This window comes from Eleginops maclovinus, chromosome 9 (assembly GCF_036324505.1).
Source record: "Eleginops maclovinus isolate JMC-PN-2008 ecotype Puerto Natales chromosome 9, JC_Emac_rtc_rv5, whole genome shotgun sequence".
Lineage (NCBI taxonomy): Eukaryota > Metazoa > Chordata > Actinopteri > Perciformes > Eleginopidae > Eleginops > Eleginops maclovinus.
This window is the reverse complement of record NC_086357.1, coordinates 20,799,141-20,813,363: the sequence shown is the minus strand read 5'-3', so window position 1 is coordinate 20,813,363 and position 14,223 is coordinate 20,799,141. Positions and strand designations below refer to the sequence as shown.

The window sequence follows — 14,223 nt, the reverse complement described above, 5'->3', positions numbered from 1 at the left end:
GTTAAAAAAGTGCTCTCTGACTGCAGCACCAACAAAACTAAAACTGAACAGTGATCTACAGAAGCAACAACAGAATGTCAGACGCCTCTCCTACAACTTTCACACAGACTTTTATTGTTGGAGACAAAAACACAAAACATTTCCATACAGACATTCAATGAATGAATAAGGGCACTGCTTTACTGCAGCACCAGTACACAATACTTGGCAAATGCATTAAAACTGCAGTAGAATGGTCGGATTCATCAGCCATTATCTGGCCACAACAACAAATAAATGAGTCTTTTCTCCATTAACTGTCTCTTTAACCACAATCTTAAAAAGGAGAGTGTCTCAGAAAAGGATTGTTAAATACTGTTACGTACCGCTCTGTGCCAGTTTGTGTTTCCTAGAGGCTCTTTTATTGCTTAATGATGACTAATGAGACGGACTGGTAGATCGACTGGATAGTGTCTAGAGTCACTTTCACAGTCCCAGGCCTCCAAATCCACACCCCACTGAACATCTAACCTGCCTATTGCCCCCCCACAGCTCTGTTCTATGGTCCGGGATCTTGATGGGGGGTGTCTGGATGCTGAAATATTTAACAGTTTGACACCAAGCCTGGCACAGTGTGAATCATGTAGGACATAAAGGGACTTTTGACTGTTCTAACAAGGCTGTACAAATACATGTTGGTGCTTCAGTAATGTTTATAGATTTTGAATTCATCTTTGTCTTCACTTCACCTGCATTACCAGGAATCAAAACCCCACCCCTCATCCGATTTCTTCTGGACTGCTGAGTGCATTATGTCAGGAAGAAAAAGCCCATTAAAAATCCATTACTCTGCTACACTGAAGGGTGTAGCTTAGATTTAGTACAAAAACAAAAAGTACTTTAAAGCAGACTGTGAGTCTTGATACATTACTGTACATCAGTTAGTGATCAAAGATTTTGAATTCCTCTTTGTCTTCACTTCACCTGCGTTACCAGGAATCAAAACCCCACCCCTCATCCAATTTCTTCTGGACTGCTGAGTGCATTATGTCAGGAAGAAAAAGTCCATTAAAAATCCATTACTCTGCTACACTGAAGGGTGTAGCTTACATTTAGTACAAAAACAAAAAGTACTTTAAAGTAGACTGTGAGTCTTGATACATTAGGTAGTGACCAAAGCCTGTCATAGTGCATTTTCATAAGTTACATGTATTTATCATACAGCAAAAGGATTGATTAAAAAATACCAATACAAGTAAGAATTAGTATACTGTGGTCTCTGATATTGCTAATCAAAAGCAGTGATTTTTCTAATGGATCCCACTGTGGTCAGAGAGGAATGTCCTGCAGACCTAAACTTCACCAAAACCATGCCTATCCCGAACAATCTGTAATCAGAAGAACCCTGAATATAACTATTTTTAAATATTCTGCCTGAAACCAAACCTTGTGGTTTAGCCAACCAATTACAGCGCTGAGTTCTCTCCTTGACTCTGGCAAGACCCATAATTTATCTCCAGTGACGCGCGGCGTGGTTGCAGCGGGTGTGGCAAAATGTAAAGCTTCATATCTTAAGGGGAACGACTGATTTCAAAACTGTGCAGAAAAAGGTTTAATCAGTCAAGGCTTACAGTGGAGACTTTAAAGGAAAGCTGAATACAAAAATATGCGACTGTTTAGGCACAAAGATATCCACCAGCATGAAAACTGTTTCTGATTGAGAAGCTTTCACAAAAGAATCACAAACAGCTGCCCGTCGCTTCAGTCTGTTCCCAGCATCCAACCAGTCTGAGCATGTGGAGACTGTTACTGCTGATTATTTAAAGGGGATTAACTAACTTAACCCGAAGGTGGGCAAACAATCCTGAAGCTTTTGGTGGTTTGTTTCAGCAAACTGTGGTAGCAGCAGTTTGGGTGTGTCACATGGGACAGGACAGTTTACCGAATAAATCAGAAAAGCAACTGAAAATCAATCTGAGAAGGAAAATGTGGTAATTTTGTGACCCTGAGTTTCTAATACTTCTGGTATTCTCACAAATGACTGTTAAATTAACACAAGAGAATTCCTCTTATTAATAGAAAGGCTCCACAATGGAATAAACTATGCATCACTTATATCTAGGCAGGTCTGTTGAAGGAATAAAATGTACTTTTTTTGTGATAAAAAGCCCTCTTTATATGATGTTTAGTCGTGTACCTATATCATTCAAAATGTTTCCAACAATGTGGAAAATAACAAGAGAAATCTTACACTGTAATAAAGGTAACTGCATCTAATAAAGTCACCTGTGTCGGCTTTTGTGCAAAAATCAGCGTTGTAGCTGTCATAAATAGTATTTGAATCGTGAATGAATAACAACTTTATAAACAAATAAATGCTTTCAGTCATTGGACATCTTGTTCTTAAGTTATCCGAGTACTTAACTAATCAAACATTTATCGCAATTAAATGTATAATAATTACACTCTTGTAAGTCTATTGTCTGCCTTAAAGCATCAATGATTTTTAGAGTGAAACTGATGTGTGTTCTTACACGTTCACATCACCTGGTCTATCTGCTTTGGAAAGTAATCCTCATTATGAGAAGCAAGGTCGCCTATGATGATCGTTCTTTATTTGGATTGAGAGAACCCTAACAGCAGAAAATCACATATTGTGTGTTTGAACAATAACACTTAAGTAGGATGACTTAATTACTTGTTATTATTTGTGTGTGCCTCTGTTGCTCAGTCTGCCGTTTGCCGTCCTTTGTTTCCTTTCCCTTGAGACCACAAAGAAATGAACCATATGTTTCTGTTGCCCTTACTACTTCTATTTTTGAGTTTTGGGTATCAGAATAGGGCTGTAACTCCTTATTCTACTGATAATAACAATGTAAAGGAAATAATTCATATCAGGTAGTGTATTGGAGAAGCCAGAAACATGTTGCTCAATCCTTCCCAAGTCATATTACAAAACAGTCACCTTATAAAGAGGTCAGAGGTCATCAAGACTGAGGTCTGATTCTAAATCTGGGTTCACATCTTCGTCAAGGAGATCATCGCCATCATCATCATCGTCCTCGAGATCTGATCCAGGGCCCGCAAAGTTGCTCCGTCTGGACTGGACGCTCAGACGCACTCGCGGCTCCTGATGAAGTGCTGGCAGAGATGAAGAGTAGAGCAGTTACTTGTGTGTATGACTGAGCGAGTGCCTCTTGTGGGATTAAGGCTGGAAGACATTCAAATGTTTTCCCATAACAAGTGTGTGCCAGTATGAGTGTGTTTATGTGAGCGCGTGTGTGTGTGTGTGTGTGTGTGTGTGTGGATGCAATTGTCAAATTAGCCGGGCTCCATAGGCCCAAATCACTCTGGGAAACATTTAGAGCAGAGATTGTAATCTCTTCCGGGAACATTGACCTTCTGTTACAGTAAGTCTCAGGGGGAAGGCAGTGAACACGCTCACACACACAAGGTACCACATTTCCCAAGAAATGACGAGCTACGCAAGCTACACTGTGGGTGAGAAAATGAGGGCCTTACTGCTGTATCTGCACATAGAAACACACTGGGTTTCCACTCTCGATCACAATGGTGCTGCAACCTCCAGGATTCCTGTCGTCACTGGGGCAATTAGCAGCGACTCTAGAGAAGATGTGAGAGTAATATCGATCCTCTCATCTGACTCACTGTAAGAGACGAAACGCGCATTTTTCCCCAAGATGTCTAAGTGCTCAAACTATCTCTTGTTCTGAAATGGCAAACAGCCGAGTGCTGAGTCAGATCGCCTGGGATAAATCAGAGTGAAGGTTGAGCCAGATGTGTGGGGGAGGGGAAGGAGGGGGAACTACATGTCCCACTGCTTCAACTGCCATCACTCTCTGTCCATCTGGTGCCCTGCACAACATTCTCTCTGGGTTGGACCGCGTGATCGTATTGTCGCGACATGTTTGTGCTGGTGGACGGACTGGGATATAATGGAAACACCTGGAGTTGATGAGTCAGCACACTGTACTAGAGTACCTGTGTGTGTACGACAATGTTTGGGTAAATTAGTTTTTAATCATAAATCATTCATCCTCACCAGGGTCTTTGTCATCGAGCCATGACAGATCATCTGAGCTGATCTCGGCCAGGCTCGGCGTCGGGCTGAAGTTTTCTGAGTCAGAGTCCGCCTCGACTCTGACCCGTCGACCCTGGCTGCCAGGGAGCGGGAGAGGAGAAGCACCTGAATGACATAGAAACACATGGTTGAATAATTGTATGATATGTACATTCTGTGTGTGTTCTTTTTGCTTGCACGCCAAGGTTTAACTAATGTTTAAATTTGAGTTTTTATGTGTGTTTGTTTCAGTTGTTCAAAAAGGTTTAGATTTTTGGTTTTATTGCGCCCTATATATACACAAAGTCCCAGAAGTACGTGGCTACATATACTGTACATATAATACACATGGCTGGAGATGTGTAAAAGGATTGTCGTAATGCTTAAATCGTTTCATTTAGTCAACTTAGGTACTCTTGCACTACCACACTCACAAGAAAAGGGACAAGAGCTGAATAGCTTGGTTTAATGGCATTTAATCTACAACATTATTTCAACTCTGTTCTTGGGATTTAGTTCTACAAGCCTAGACTGCAGAAGGACAGAAATTCATTCTCATGTTTTTTTTCAGCAGTTTGCGTGCGTGTGCTTCACTGTAAGGGTAAGAGGCGAGACTTGCCCGGTGAGTGCGACAGCCAAGGTGTTGTTTGACGTTCATTGAGGACGAGTTTCCTGAACTCTTCCTTCAGTTCTGACACCGTTGTTCTGTAGTTTATAAATGAATAAATAAGAGATTAATTGCAACAAATAATTCACAGAGAGACGAACACACACGCACCTGATCTGTCGAACTTCCTGTTGTGTGTGGGAATACTGAGACACAGTCTTCGCCAGGTCACTGCTGTGAGATCTGTAGCTGTCTGTCAGCTCCTCCAGCGTCTGAACAAAGGACAACAATGAGAGGTTGAGGATCTGAGAGAATAAAACCACACAGAGGAGCAAACACAACCCGTGTGGTATAATGTGTGCGAGTACCTTGCAGCTGTGTTCGTACTGTCTCTTGGTCTCTCTGGCCTCTGCCTGCTGGAGGAACACGTCCCCCTCCTGTCTCCCTGTCAGGTGCCAAGAGAGAGCAGATGTTGTGAACAAGACGGTGCCTGCCTCTGCTTTTGAGCTCAGCATTGGGGTTAGTCTCGCAGAATCAATGCAGGGCATGATGTTGTGGGTGTGTGTGTGTCTATGGCTCACTTAGCTGCGTTTTCAGTTGGTCCACCTCTCTCCGCAGGTGTTCCAGCTCATCTCGATGGAGCTTTGAGCTGTAACTGTAGGAAATAATGTAAGTCAACACAAAGTATTTGAACTAAATCTCCTTTCTTCTCTTTCCACACAAACCCAGCACACAACAGGTGGATTAATACCGTAAAGCACACCCAGGTGACAATTGCCGGTAGTGACTCTTTGCAGTGTAATCAAACGATAGAAAAAATCAACAACAAAAAAAGAGTTTTGGCTCCAAATGTGGGGAGCAAACTGCCATTTCTTTTCTGTCATACCTGAAATGAAACTGTCTTAGCAGCAAACCGAGGTGCTGACATTTTCATTTCAATCTTGAGCTGCACCTATCATCAGTTTACTACGCAGTTACACCCCTCCAGCTCCACCCATAATGCACCTCTCCTCCAGGTTGCCTAGCGACGTGGCTTTGGTGATGTGTCCCCGCAGACTGCTCAGCTCACGTCCCACCTCCCTCCTCAACTGCTCCATCCTCCTCTCGGCTCCTGGATTGTGTTCGCTCGTCGATTCGGCCTGAGTCCTCAGCTCCTCTCGCAGTCGCTGCACCTCCTCTGGAGAAGAGAGAGGTTTACTTTTAGGAAGACATTTTTTTTCCCTCAGCAGCCTTGAAAACAAACCCTAATTATTTATTAATGTCTTTAATTATGAATGAACCCTTCTTTGATGAGTGTACTTTGCTTTTACAGACATTAGTAGTACAGAGTGAATGAACAAGTGAGGAGAGAGAGCATTAGTAGGGTATTAACTTTATGGCAGTGAGAAATAATTTGTATAAAATCATTAAATGATTGTACATTTATTGATTTAGCTTACTCTTTTCTCCACCAACATATAAAGGAGGGACAATACAAGCCACAGTTAATCAAGGATAGACTCAGATCAAACCTCTTTAAAGAAAATAAATGAGACTATGTCAGAAAAACATGGTCATTTTCGTCACTTACTAAATGAAATGTTAATCTTCTTGCTTAATAACGCTGTGAGGATTTTTCTACTAGGTCCACTCACGGTCTTATCACCTGAGAAATACTAACTGATAGCATGCAGTGACCTTAGTAAAACTTGTGAAGTGTATTAAATATAGATTCAACAACAACACAGTTGACCCAAAGTGTTTATAAGATCCTAAGGAAAAAAACTGATAAACTAAAGGAAAATTACATGCAGTTAAGAAGAAAGTGTGTTAAGGTTATTTAAGGACCAAGAGAGTTAAAAAAAAAGGTTAAAGTTCAATTGAAAGGAACAAAAATTATTGGGGGGGGGGGTGTCACGGTCAGTAGGTTACCTTGTAGTGTCTGGATGTGACATTGTTGAGACTGTCTCTCCCTTTCCACGTCACGGAGTCTCTGGGTGAGAGACTCAGTTGTCTTGCAAACAAATAAAGAAAAACATGTTTTAATTCTGATATCTCTTAACGCTCAGTGACCACTCTATTAGGGACACCTGAATAATCTCACACAAAGTTATATAAGTGTGCTGCCTAAAATGTAACTTAATGGTAGCTATACTTTGACAATGTCCCAGTTTGTTAGACTTTAGTGCTGATTGATTGCAGTGACCACATTTTTATTATTACCTCATTATAAAAAAATCATTACATTAACTAATTCCCCACATAGTCAACCAAAACTGAATATTATAAGATCAGTCATGGTAGAATTGATGGCAGATCCGTTGTATTACATTGTCCAGGTGTACATAATGAAGTACCCACTGAGTATACATGCCATAATATTTGGCTACTTTGTGGTAACTGTTTGATTTTGCACACTCGGATTGGTTAAACAAACATTCACACACCTGGCTCTGTATCCGGAGCTGTGACTGGATCGCAGCGAGGTCTGCCCACTGAACTGTGGGACCATGAGACGGGGAAGGCAGGCGGTGGAGGGGGGATCGAGGAGGAAGAGCAGGAGGGGCCAAACCTGAATCATGAATCCTCTCCCTGACTGGAAACAAATCTGTAGAGGAAGAGGCAGGTCAGGTTGAGGATGTGAGAGTTAAACCCAGACGAATTTCACTCTCAGTCATAAAGAAACTGAAAAAAGCTAACACACCTTCTCCTCCTTTAGCAAATTTCCCTGGTGATGTCAGTCTCTCCTGTGAACACATAAAAACACTTTAAGACCATTAGGGAATTTCCAAACTTTCCCTCTCAGTGCACATCTTTAATGTAGTCAACTAAAATGACCCTGGTAAAAATTGATTTCTTGTTCAGGTTCCTTGACTTTGTTTGCAGTAGACAAGGCATCCATCTTGCTACACATTTTAAAAACAACACCGACAACACACAGGAATAATACTAATACCCAACGATATAATAATGAGTAAAAGAAAAGAAACAAGAGTTGCTTATCAGTCTTTTTCATCTATGAGATTGCTGCTGGAAAAAAGGTGTTTTATATTGCTTTGTTTGACATATTTGCACTATAAACATCTGTTTAAAAAGAAGAAGTTGTAAATTCACTGAGGAAAGGGTGAGAGTCGTTATTTATACTGGAGCCAGTTATCCGTGTAACTACAAGGAATCAGAAGTATTTTATTTATCCCAAACTGGGACATATTTGAACATGTGGTTGTGCCAAGACTCACCAATCAGCCTAACAACAAGACAATTTCACTAGTTTAAGACAATTCTTTTGTCCTAAAAAAAGATCGGTTCATTCTGTCCTTGGGAAGATTTATTTAAAAAAAAATGTAGTTACATGTTCTTTGGAAAGATTTAAGTTAATGAGCAAGGATGTTGTCCATGATCCCTTGTTACTCTAACATCCTTTAGTTAAATATCAAATTGGTAATTGTGGTCATTTAGAAGAAGACGAAGACATACTTTTATTAATCCCTTACAGGGAAATTGCTTTTCTCTACTCTGTTGTGTTGACACACATTACACACACAGAGGATATACATGCACAAACACAGAGGAAATACATGCACACACAACCACATGCAGAGGAGAGGTGGCAGAGCAGAGAGGGAGCAGATAGAGGTTAGGTGCCTTGCTCAAGGGCACCTCGGCAGTGGCCTAGGAGGAGAACTGGCACCTCTCCAGCTACCAGCTCACTCCATATATTTTTTTTGGTCCGATCGGGACGTGAACCGGCGACCCTTCAGGTCCCAAGACCAAGTCCCTACTGACTGAGCCACTGCCGCCCCAAAGTAGTAGAGCATCACTGCCATCTACAGATCAATCCAATAATGACAATATACAGCAGATCAAAGGCTCTCTTCAGTTGAATAGGATACTTTTTACTGGTGCACACTTTGAAAAGTTATTTCCAGCAGGGCTAGTTTATTAGGTTATGCAATCTGAATCTACTTACCCTCATCTTTGCAACACTGCCATCAGCCACTGAGAGGATAGAACTCAGCTGAGTGTCCCAGTTCATGTTGGTATTAACCTAGAAAGAAATGCATCAAGTTGTCAATAAATGCTTCATTCGTCAGCATTAGTCAGTACATTTTAGATCCTTGGTGCAGAGACATGATGTAAAAAAAGGGTTGTGTGGCCTGACTGTCATTGCAACATCAAAAACCACCGTGGGATAGTGAAGCAGTAACTTTAGACGTGTTTTGTGGCTGGGCTGTGAGATAACAGCTTAGTGGAGATCTCTGACACTGTGGGGGATTGGGTTACAGCAGGGTTGAATATTTTTTTTGCATGTTTGTAGTGATGCTTATCAGCTGGTACCCTGGTAAATGAAGCAGAATGTGCAGGATGTCTGATATTAAAGAGCATACTCAATAATCTCCAAAATGACTCTGAAGTGGTTTTAGATCTGGACCTGGTCAACAATAAATGTTTACATTTTCACAAAATGGACAAACGTTTCACAAATCTGTGTTTTAAATAGTATTTGGATTCTCCCGAATTTTCTGATCCAGATTCAAACAGAAAAGAGATGTAACAAAAAATTATGGATTCTCCAATTTTTGCATGTTATTTACAAAAGGTTTTACCAATTTGAAGGAGGGTTTCTTCAGACAGAGTTGAAACTTCAACTTAAATGTTAACACCCGTCACAAGAGGTTGAAAAAAACGGAGGACTGGTCGCCCAGCAATGTGATTTAAGTTGGTTAACTTTCCCATTAATTGCCGAACGGGAACCTGCTAAATTTAACGTCGTATCTTCAGGACAGTGGGGAATATCTTGCCATCTTCAAGGATCAGTTACAGAAACGACTAGAAGATACTCGAAGCAATGCAAAAATCAAGGACATTTAAGTAGAGTCCCCAAAACACAACAGTCGAGATAACGCGAAGGGGGCGTAGCGACGATTAAAAGCCTCTGATGTCGTTTATTTAACCGAAGCTAATTTCAGTTAGCAGATGACTTTATCCTGACAGCGTTCATAACCTGTCCTGGTTTGAAAAGTAATTACTAACCGTTTCTTAGACACTTACTGAGTCTTCTTCTGAGTATAACAAACCGGTCGCTATGAAGAGAATAGACCATGACTAAGGAAAACGATATAAATGTTTAGGTTAGCTGGCTAGTCAGGCTAACATTACTCACAGAAAATCTTGCGACTCCACTTTTAAATCCAGGAGCCCATAACCGCGACGTGATTGCGTATGAAGTAACCGCGTGTGGCCTTCTGGGTATTGTAGTAGATACTGACTACTGTCTTTACCGGTAAAACAGTTGAAGAGCAACAGCAGGCTGTCTCGGAATCAATACACATGATATATAGTAGTGTCGTCATTTTTTGTTAGAAGAGATCGTTAAAGTTAAGTAAAGAGACTATTTTTCTGGCAACGTTTAATTTAAAAACACCATATCCCACGATCCAAAGTTTTTTATTGACATGCAGCAATGGCGGCTTCCACTGCCAATGTGAACGGCATAACATCACTGTTGGACGGCTATTTATCAACATTTGGATTTGAAGTCTACCCTCTAAAGGTATTTTGGCTCTCGTTTATTTCTTGATTTTACTGGACTTAAAAGTGAGAAAAATACAATTTACAATACTGCCTGTGTTCTCTGACTGTCCCATCACAGGTTGGATGGTACAACTCTCTGCTTCCTCCCACCCTGCGCCTGGCTTACCCAGATGACTGCCTGGCTGTGGTGGTGCTCAGCACTCCTGCTTTGTTTGAACAAGCCTTCCTGCCCTTCATGGAGGAGAGGGGCTGTCAGGGACTGTCTGACCCCATAGACCAGTGTGTCAAACACTGCGTTTCCTCTGCTGTGTCCCGGGTAAGTGGTGTGGCAGTAGGGCTACAGAGGTCCTTATTGACAATTTTGAACAAAGAATGCACATTCAAATCAAATGACAATATATAAGCCATTAAAATAAAAGCAAAAACAAAATGTATTGACTTACAAGATTTAGATTATTTTAACTGACTTTTGCGCACAACATGATCTACTTGGAAATACTTTCCCTTTGTCTATGCAAAAAAAGAATCAAAACAACTTTTTTCTTAACTGGAACCATGAATATTTTAACGATCAGGTTGTGATTCCCCTCTCCGCCCTGCAGTGTTTCCCAGGACAGGAAGTGGATGTGAGGTACGACTATGAGATGCTGCCAAGCAGAAAGCCGAAGTTTTTGGCACAGACTGCAGCTCACGTGTCCGGAGGAGCTTACTACTACCAACAATCTGATGTCAAAGACCAACCATGGGCTGAAAGAGTAAAGCTAATCATTTATTAGGAATCTATATTTCATTTTTCTAATTGCAGTGATAGTTGCAGTGCATTGTTTTCATTCCGAGCTTCTCCGCTCAATGTTATGCATCTAATGTTACCTGCAGAAGATGTTCGGAGTGTGTGTGCATCCGAGGTTTGGGGGCTGGTTTGCCATCCGAGCCCTGTTGGTGTTTGGAGGCATGACGGTGGGCTCTGAGATGGTGCAGCCTCTTCCTCCTGACTGTGTGCCTTCCAGAGAGGGCAGGATTCAGCTCTTGGAGGCTTTCAACTTTCGGTGGCAGGTACAGGACCTCAGCACTGTCAGCCATAATACCTGAGATACACATATTGAATGGACCACATGGCAAATCCAACTCTTTCATGTCAGAGATCTCCAGACCGATGGCCTTTAGATTAGAGACCCATCTGTGGTTGTCCCTTCGATGTATTTCAGTTGTCCGTACTGTAGTTGCTGAGATGAGAATATAGAGTTCAACATAATTTGTTCTATATTCTTCTTATATAAGGACTTTACATTTTGCTGGCTATAAATTAATTTTATTTTTCATCACAAATAGAAAAACATGTTTTTTGTTTGAGTAAGATTAGATAAGTCATTTCAGTTTGATTGACAAGCATTTTTCTTTATTCGGTTGGGTTCTTTTTCTCCCTGGATTTTGGTAGAAATATATTGTTTGTGAAAAAACACTAGGTTATGTTTTAATATGTTTTCGTCCTGTAATTACATTTATGATGAATCAAAGTTGATCAGAGATATTTTCCATTCATAGGACTGGACCTACAGAGACATTGTTCGCCCGATCCAGATCTACTCACAGAAACAGAAGGACTACTTTGCAACTCCTCCTGCTGAGCGGTTTGCTCTGCTAAAGACTTGGGGTTTACTTTCGGGGGAAAGCGATCAACCTGATTCAACATCAGACGCAGAGAACCAGGTGACCGGACATGGCTGAAACAGCTGCAGAGTGGAAGTATTGCAGATGCTCTCTGAGAACAAACCTCCACTGCTGAGCTTGTAAGGCTTTGCTGAAAGCTTTTTAAGGTACAAAGGATACTTGTCAGACACCTGACCATGAACTTTAACTGCTTTATGGCCTTCTTATGATGTCTTTCATCATAGTTTTCACTACATTTCTTCTGACCAGTGAGGGAAGGCAGCTCCTCGCATCTGGAACAGGAACATACTTTAATGTATGAATATGTTTTAAATTTAGCGCTGCTTGTGCAAACTTTGTGAGTTTGTTTAAAGCCATTATTTTTGAAATATTCTTTAAAAAAAGGCACATTATATGTACATGCTGATACATGAAGCCAAAGAGAACCAACACTCCATTTACTTTAATACACAAGCCATAAAATAAACTAAATATAAAATGTATGATATATTTCCATAGCTCTTATTATAACAACTAAGGTACTCTATCCAGGTATTCAAATTGAGATTAAAAGCAAAATCAGGAAAACTAAATTTGGATTACACAAACTAAATAAATGTTTTGTATCAATACTGGTGGTTGTAGTAGTATTTCATTGTCACATAATGAAAATTAATTCAGCAAATGACTGTTGGTGATATTAAACAGGGGTTATGATAAAACAGAAATCTGCCTTGATGCTTTAGACATGTGTGCATAATACCTCCAAAACTATGACTTTACTTTATGATGTGACTCAAAAGGATTGTGCCATCCATCTCATCTCTCTTCAGCTTTGTCCTTGTCTCCAGTTTACCTGACACTCAGCTTGATGCATTATAGATGAAAGCCCCCCCCCCCCCCCGCCCCCTCCCTGGTGACATGCTGACTAATTTCAAGCATTTTAAAAAAGCTAAATTTACATAGACCACTGAAAAGCTGCTTTAAACAAATAATGAACATCTGCACTGAGAAACTCCACCAACCATGGGGGGGGGGGTTCTTCTTCTTTTTGTTCTTCTTCTTTTGGAACAAAGCAGGTACTTGTGTCTATCATCAGTTTCCCAGTAGAAACTCAGGGCAGATTATCTTGTTACACCTCTAGATGTCGCTGTTCTCCTAACAAACACAAAGTTTGCACTCTTGTTTGTCAGCAACATCTGTAGTTGTTTAATAAGGTGCTCAATAAAGTCCGGTCCTGACTGCAGGTCACCCACCGCTCATCCTAAAGTATCTACCCTCTGAAACTGTTAAGTGAGTGTTGTGTCGCAGATCTTTCAGGTCTTACTTTACTTTAAGTAGTTTTTTGTCTCCTGCCTTCACTGTTCACTCTTTCCTTTCATCATTTGAAAATGTATCATCCCGCTGAGCTATCTATTGCATTTCACATTATATCTTCTTATTAAAACACCTCCTCTCTTACTCTCTTACTCTCTTACTGCATCCCACTCCTCACCCCTTTCTCCCTCCCTGTGCTACTCCGTCTATCTGTGTACTGAATCAGCATTTTAGAGCAGTATGCCGCAGGCCTGCAGAGAGGCAGACCATGGAGTTAATTATACTCGATCTCTCCTCCATCCCCTTCCTCTGTTGCTCTATCCCACCCCCCGTCCTCCGCACTCTCTCACTTTGTCTTTTCTTTGGGTCTCTTTCAATGTACACAAGTTAAAGTCAGATAACTCTGCAGTTACAAGTCACATCAGAATAACTATTTTTATACTTGTATCATTATATTCATTGCAGGCATTTTAGGCAGAATTATAACTAAAAGATAATTGTGTTGCACCATTTTCCTTTTGTTTATCACACAACATTTGTTTGCCACAAAACTAGACAACAAGAACGAAACAGACACAGAATACTTTCCGCACTCCTTTGAAGCCTCTTGAAAGGTGGAGGGATCATTTTCTTTGGGGAAATCTGTCAGAGTGAGAAGCCGAGCCTCCAGGTCTCAGGGTTTTCCAGGTCTCTGTTGTTTGGGGTGAGAAATCAGTTTTTCCCCTATTGTGAGTACAGCATGCCTCACCAGTTGTACCTGCAGTACAGTGATATCTGGAAGTGGAACATTTAGGCTGCATGTCAGAAACCTTTCGCTATGGTGCGAATTAGGGTTGTTTTTTCCTGAAGATGCGGCTTCCTCTTTTTCCTTCAGTTTAGTTTCCTCATCGAGTTTATTATACTCCCTCAGATACTCAAATTCTCCCCTATCTCCTTCCTCTGTTGCTCTATCCCACCTCTCTTTCACCCCACTCTCTTTCTCATTTTCTTTGTGTCTCCCTTTCAATGACTTATAGCCAGTTAACTAACCACGTCCAAGTTTCAAGTCACATCCAAATTTACTGCCTCTGTTGTTGTG

General features: G+C 41.0%; 2 protein-coding genes across 5 annotated transcripts; one reads left to right on the top strand and one right to left on the bottom strand.

Annotated features, from left to right (window-relative positions):
• Positions 1 to 93: 93 nt before the first annotated feature.
• LOC134869363 (uncharacterized) lies at positions 94 to 9,866 on the bottom strand. 4 transcript variants are annotated; one of them, XM_063890921.1, is made up of 12 exons: positions 9,811 to 9,866; positions 8,617 to 8,694; positions 7,351 to 7,393; positions 7,094 to 7,254; positions 6,579 to 6,660; positions 5,673 to 5,844; positions 5,249 to 5,322; positions 5,036 to 5,112; positions 4,839 to 4,939; positions 4,680 to 4,765; positions 4,043 to 4,186; positions 94 to 3,120 (listed from the first exon to the last, which is right to left on the bottom strand). In XM_063890921.1, the coding sequence occupies exons 2-12, from the start codon at positions 8,680 to 8,682 to the stop codon at positions 2,957 to 2,959; spliced, it is 1,170 nt and encodes a 389-aa protein (XP_063746991.1). In that variant the 5' UTR covers positions 8,683 to 8,694; positions 9,811 to 9,866; the 3' UTR covers positions 94 to 2,956. The 4 variants fall into 4 exon arrangements, with proteins under 4 accessions (XP_063746991.1, XP_063746992.1, XP_063746990.1 ...); XM_063890922.1 differs by having other exon boundaries at positions 9,681 to 9,857; XM_063890920.1 differs by having other exon boundaries at positions 9,699 to 9,849.
• Positions 9,554 to 12,556, top strand: mmachc (metabolism of cobalamin associated C). Its single transcript, XM_063890929.1, has 5 exons — positions 9,554 to 10,200; positions 10,300 to 10,497; positions 10,784 to 10,936; positions 11,058 to 11,234; positions 11,724 to 12,556. Exons 1-5 carry the CDS (start codon positions 10,111 to 10,113, stop codon positions 11,904 to 11,906), a joined length of 801 nt encoding a protein of 266 aa, XP_063746999.1. The 5' UTR covers positions 9,554 to 10,110; the 3' UTR covers positions 11,907 to 12,556.
• Positions 12,557 to 14,223: the final 1,667 nt, after the last annotated feature.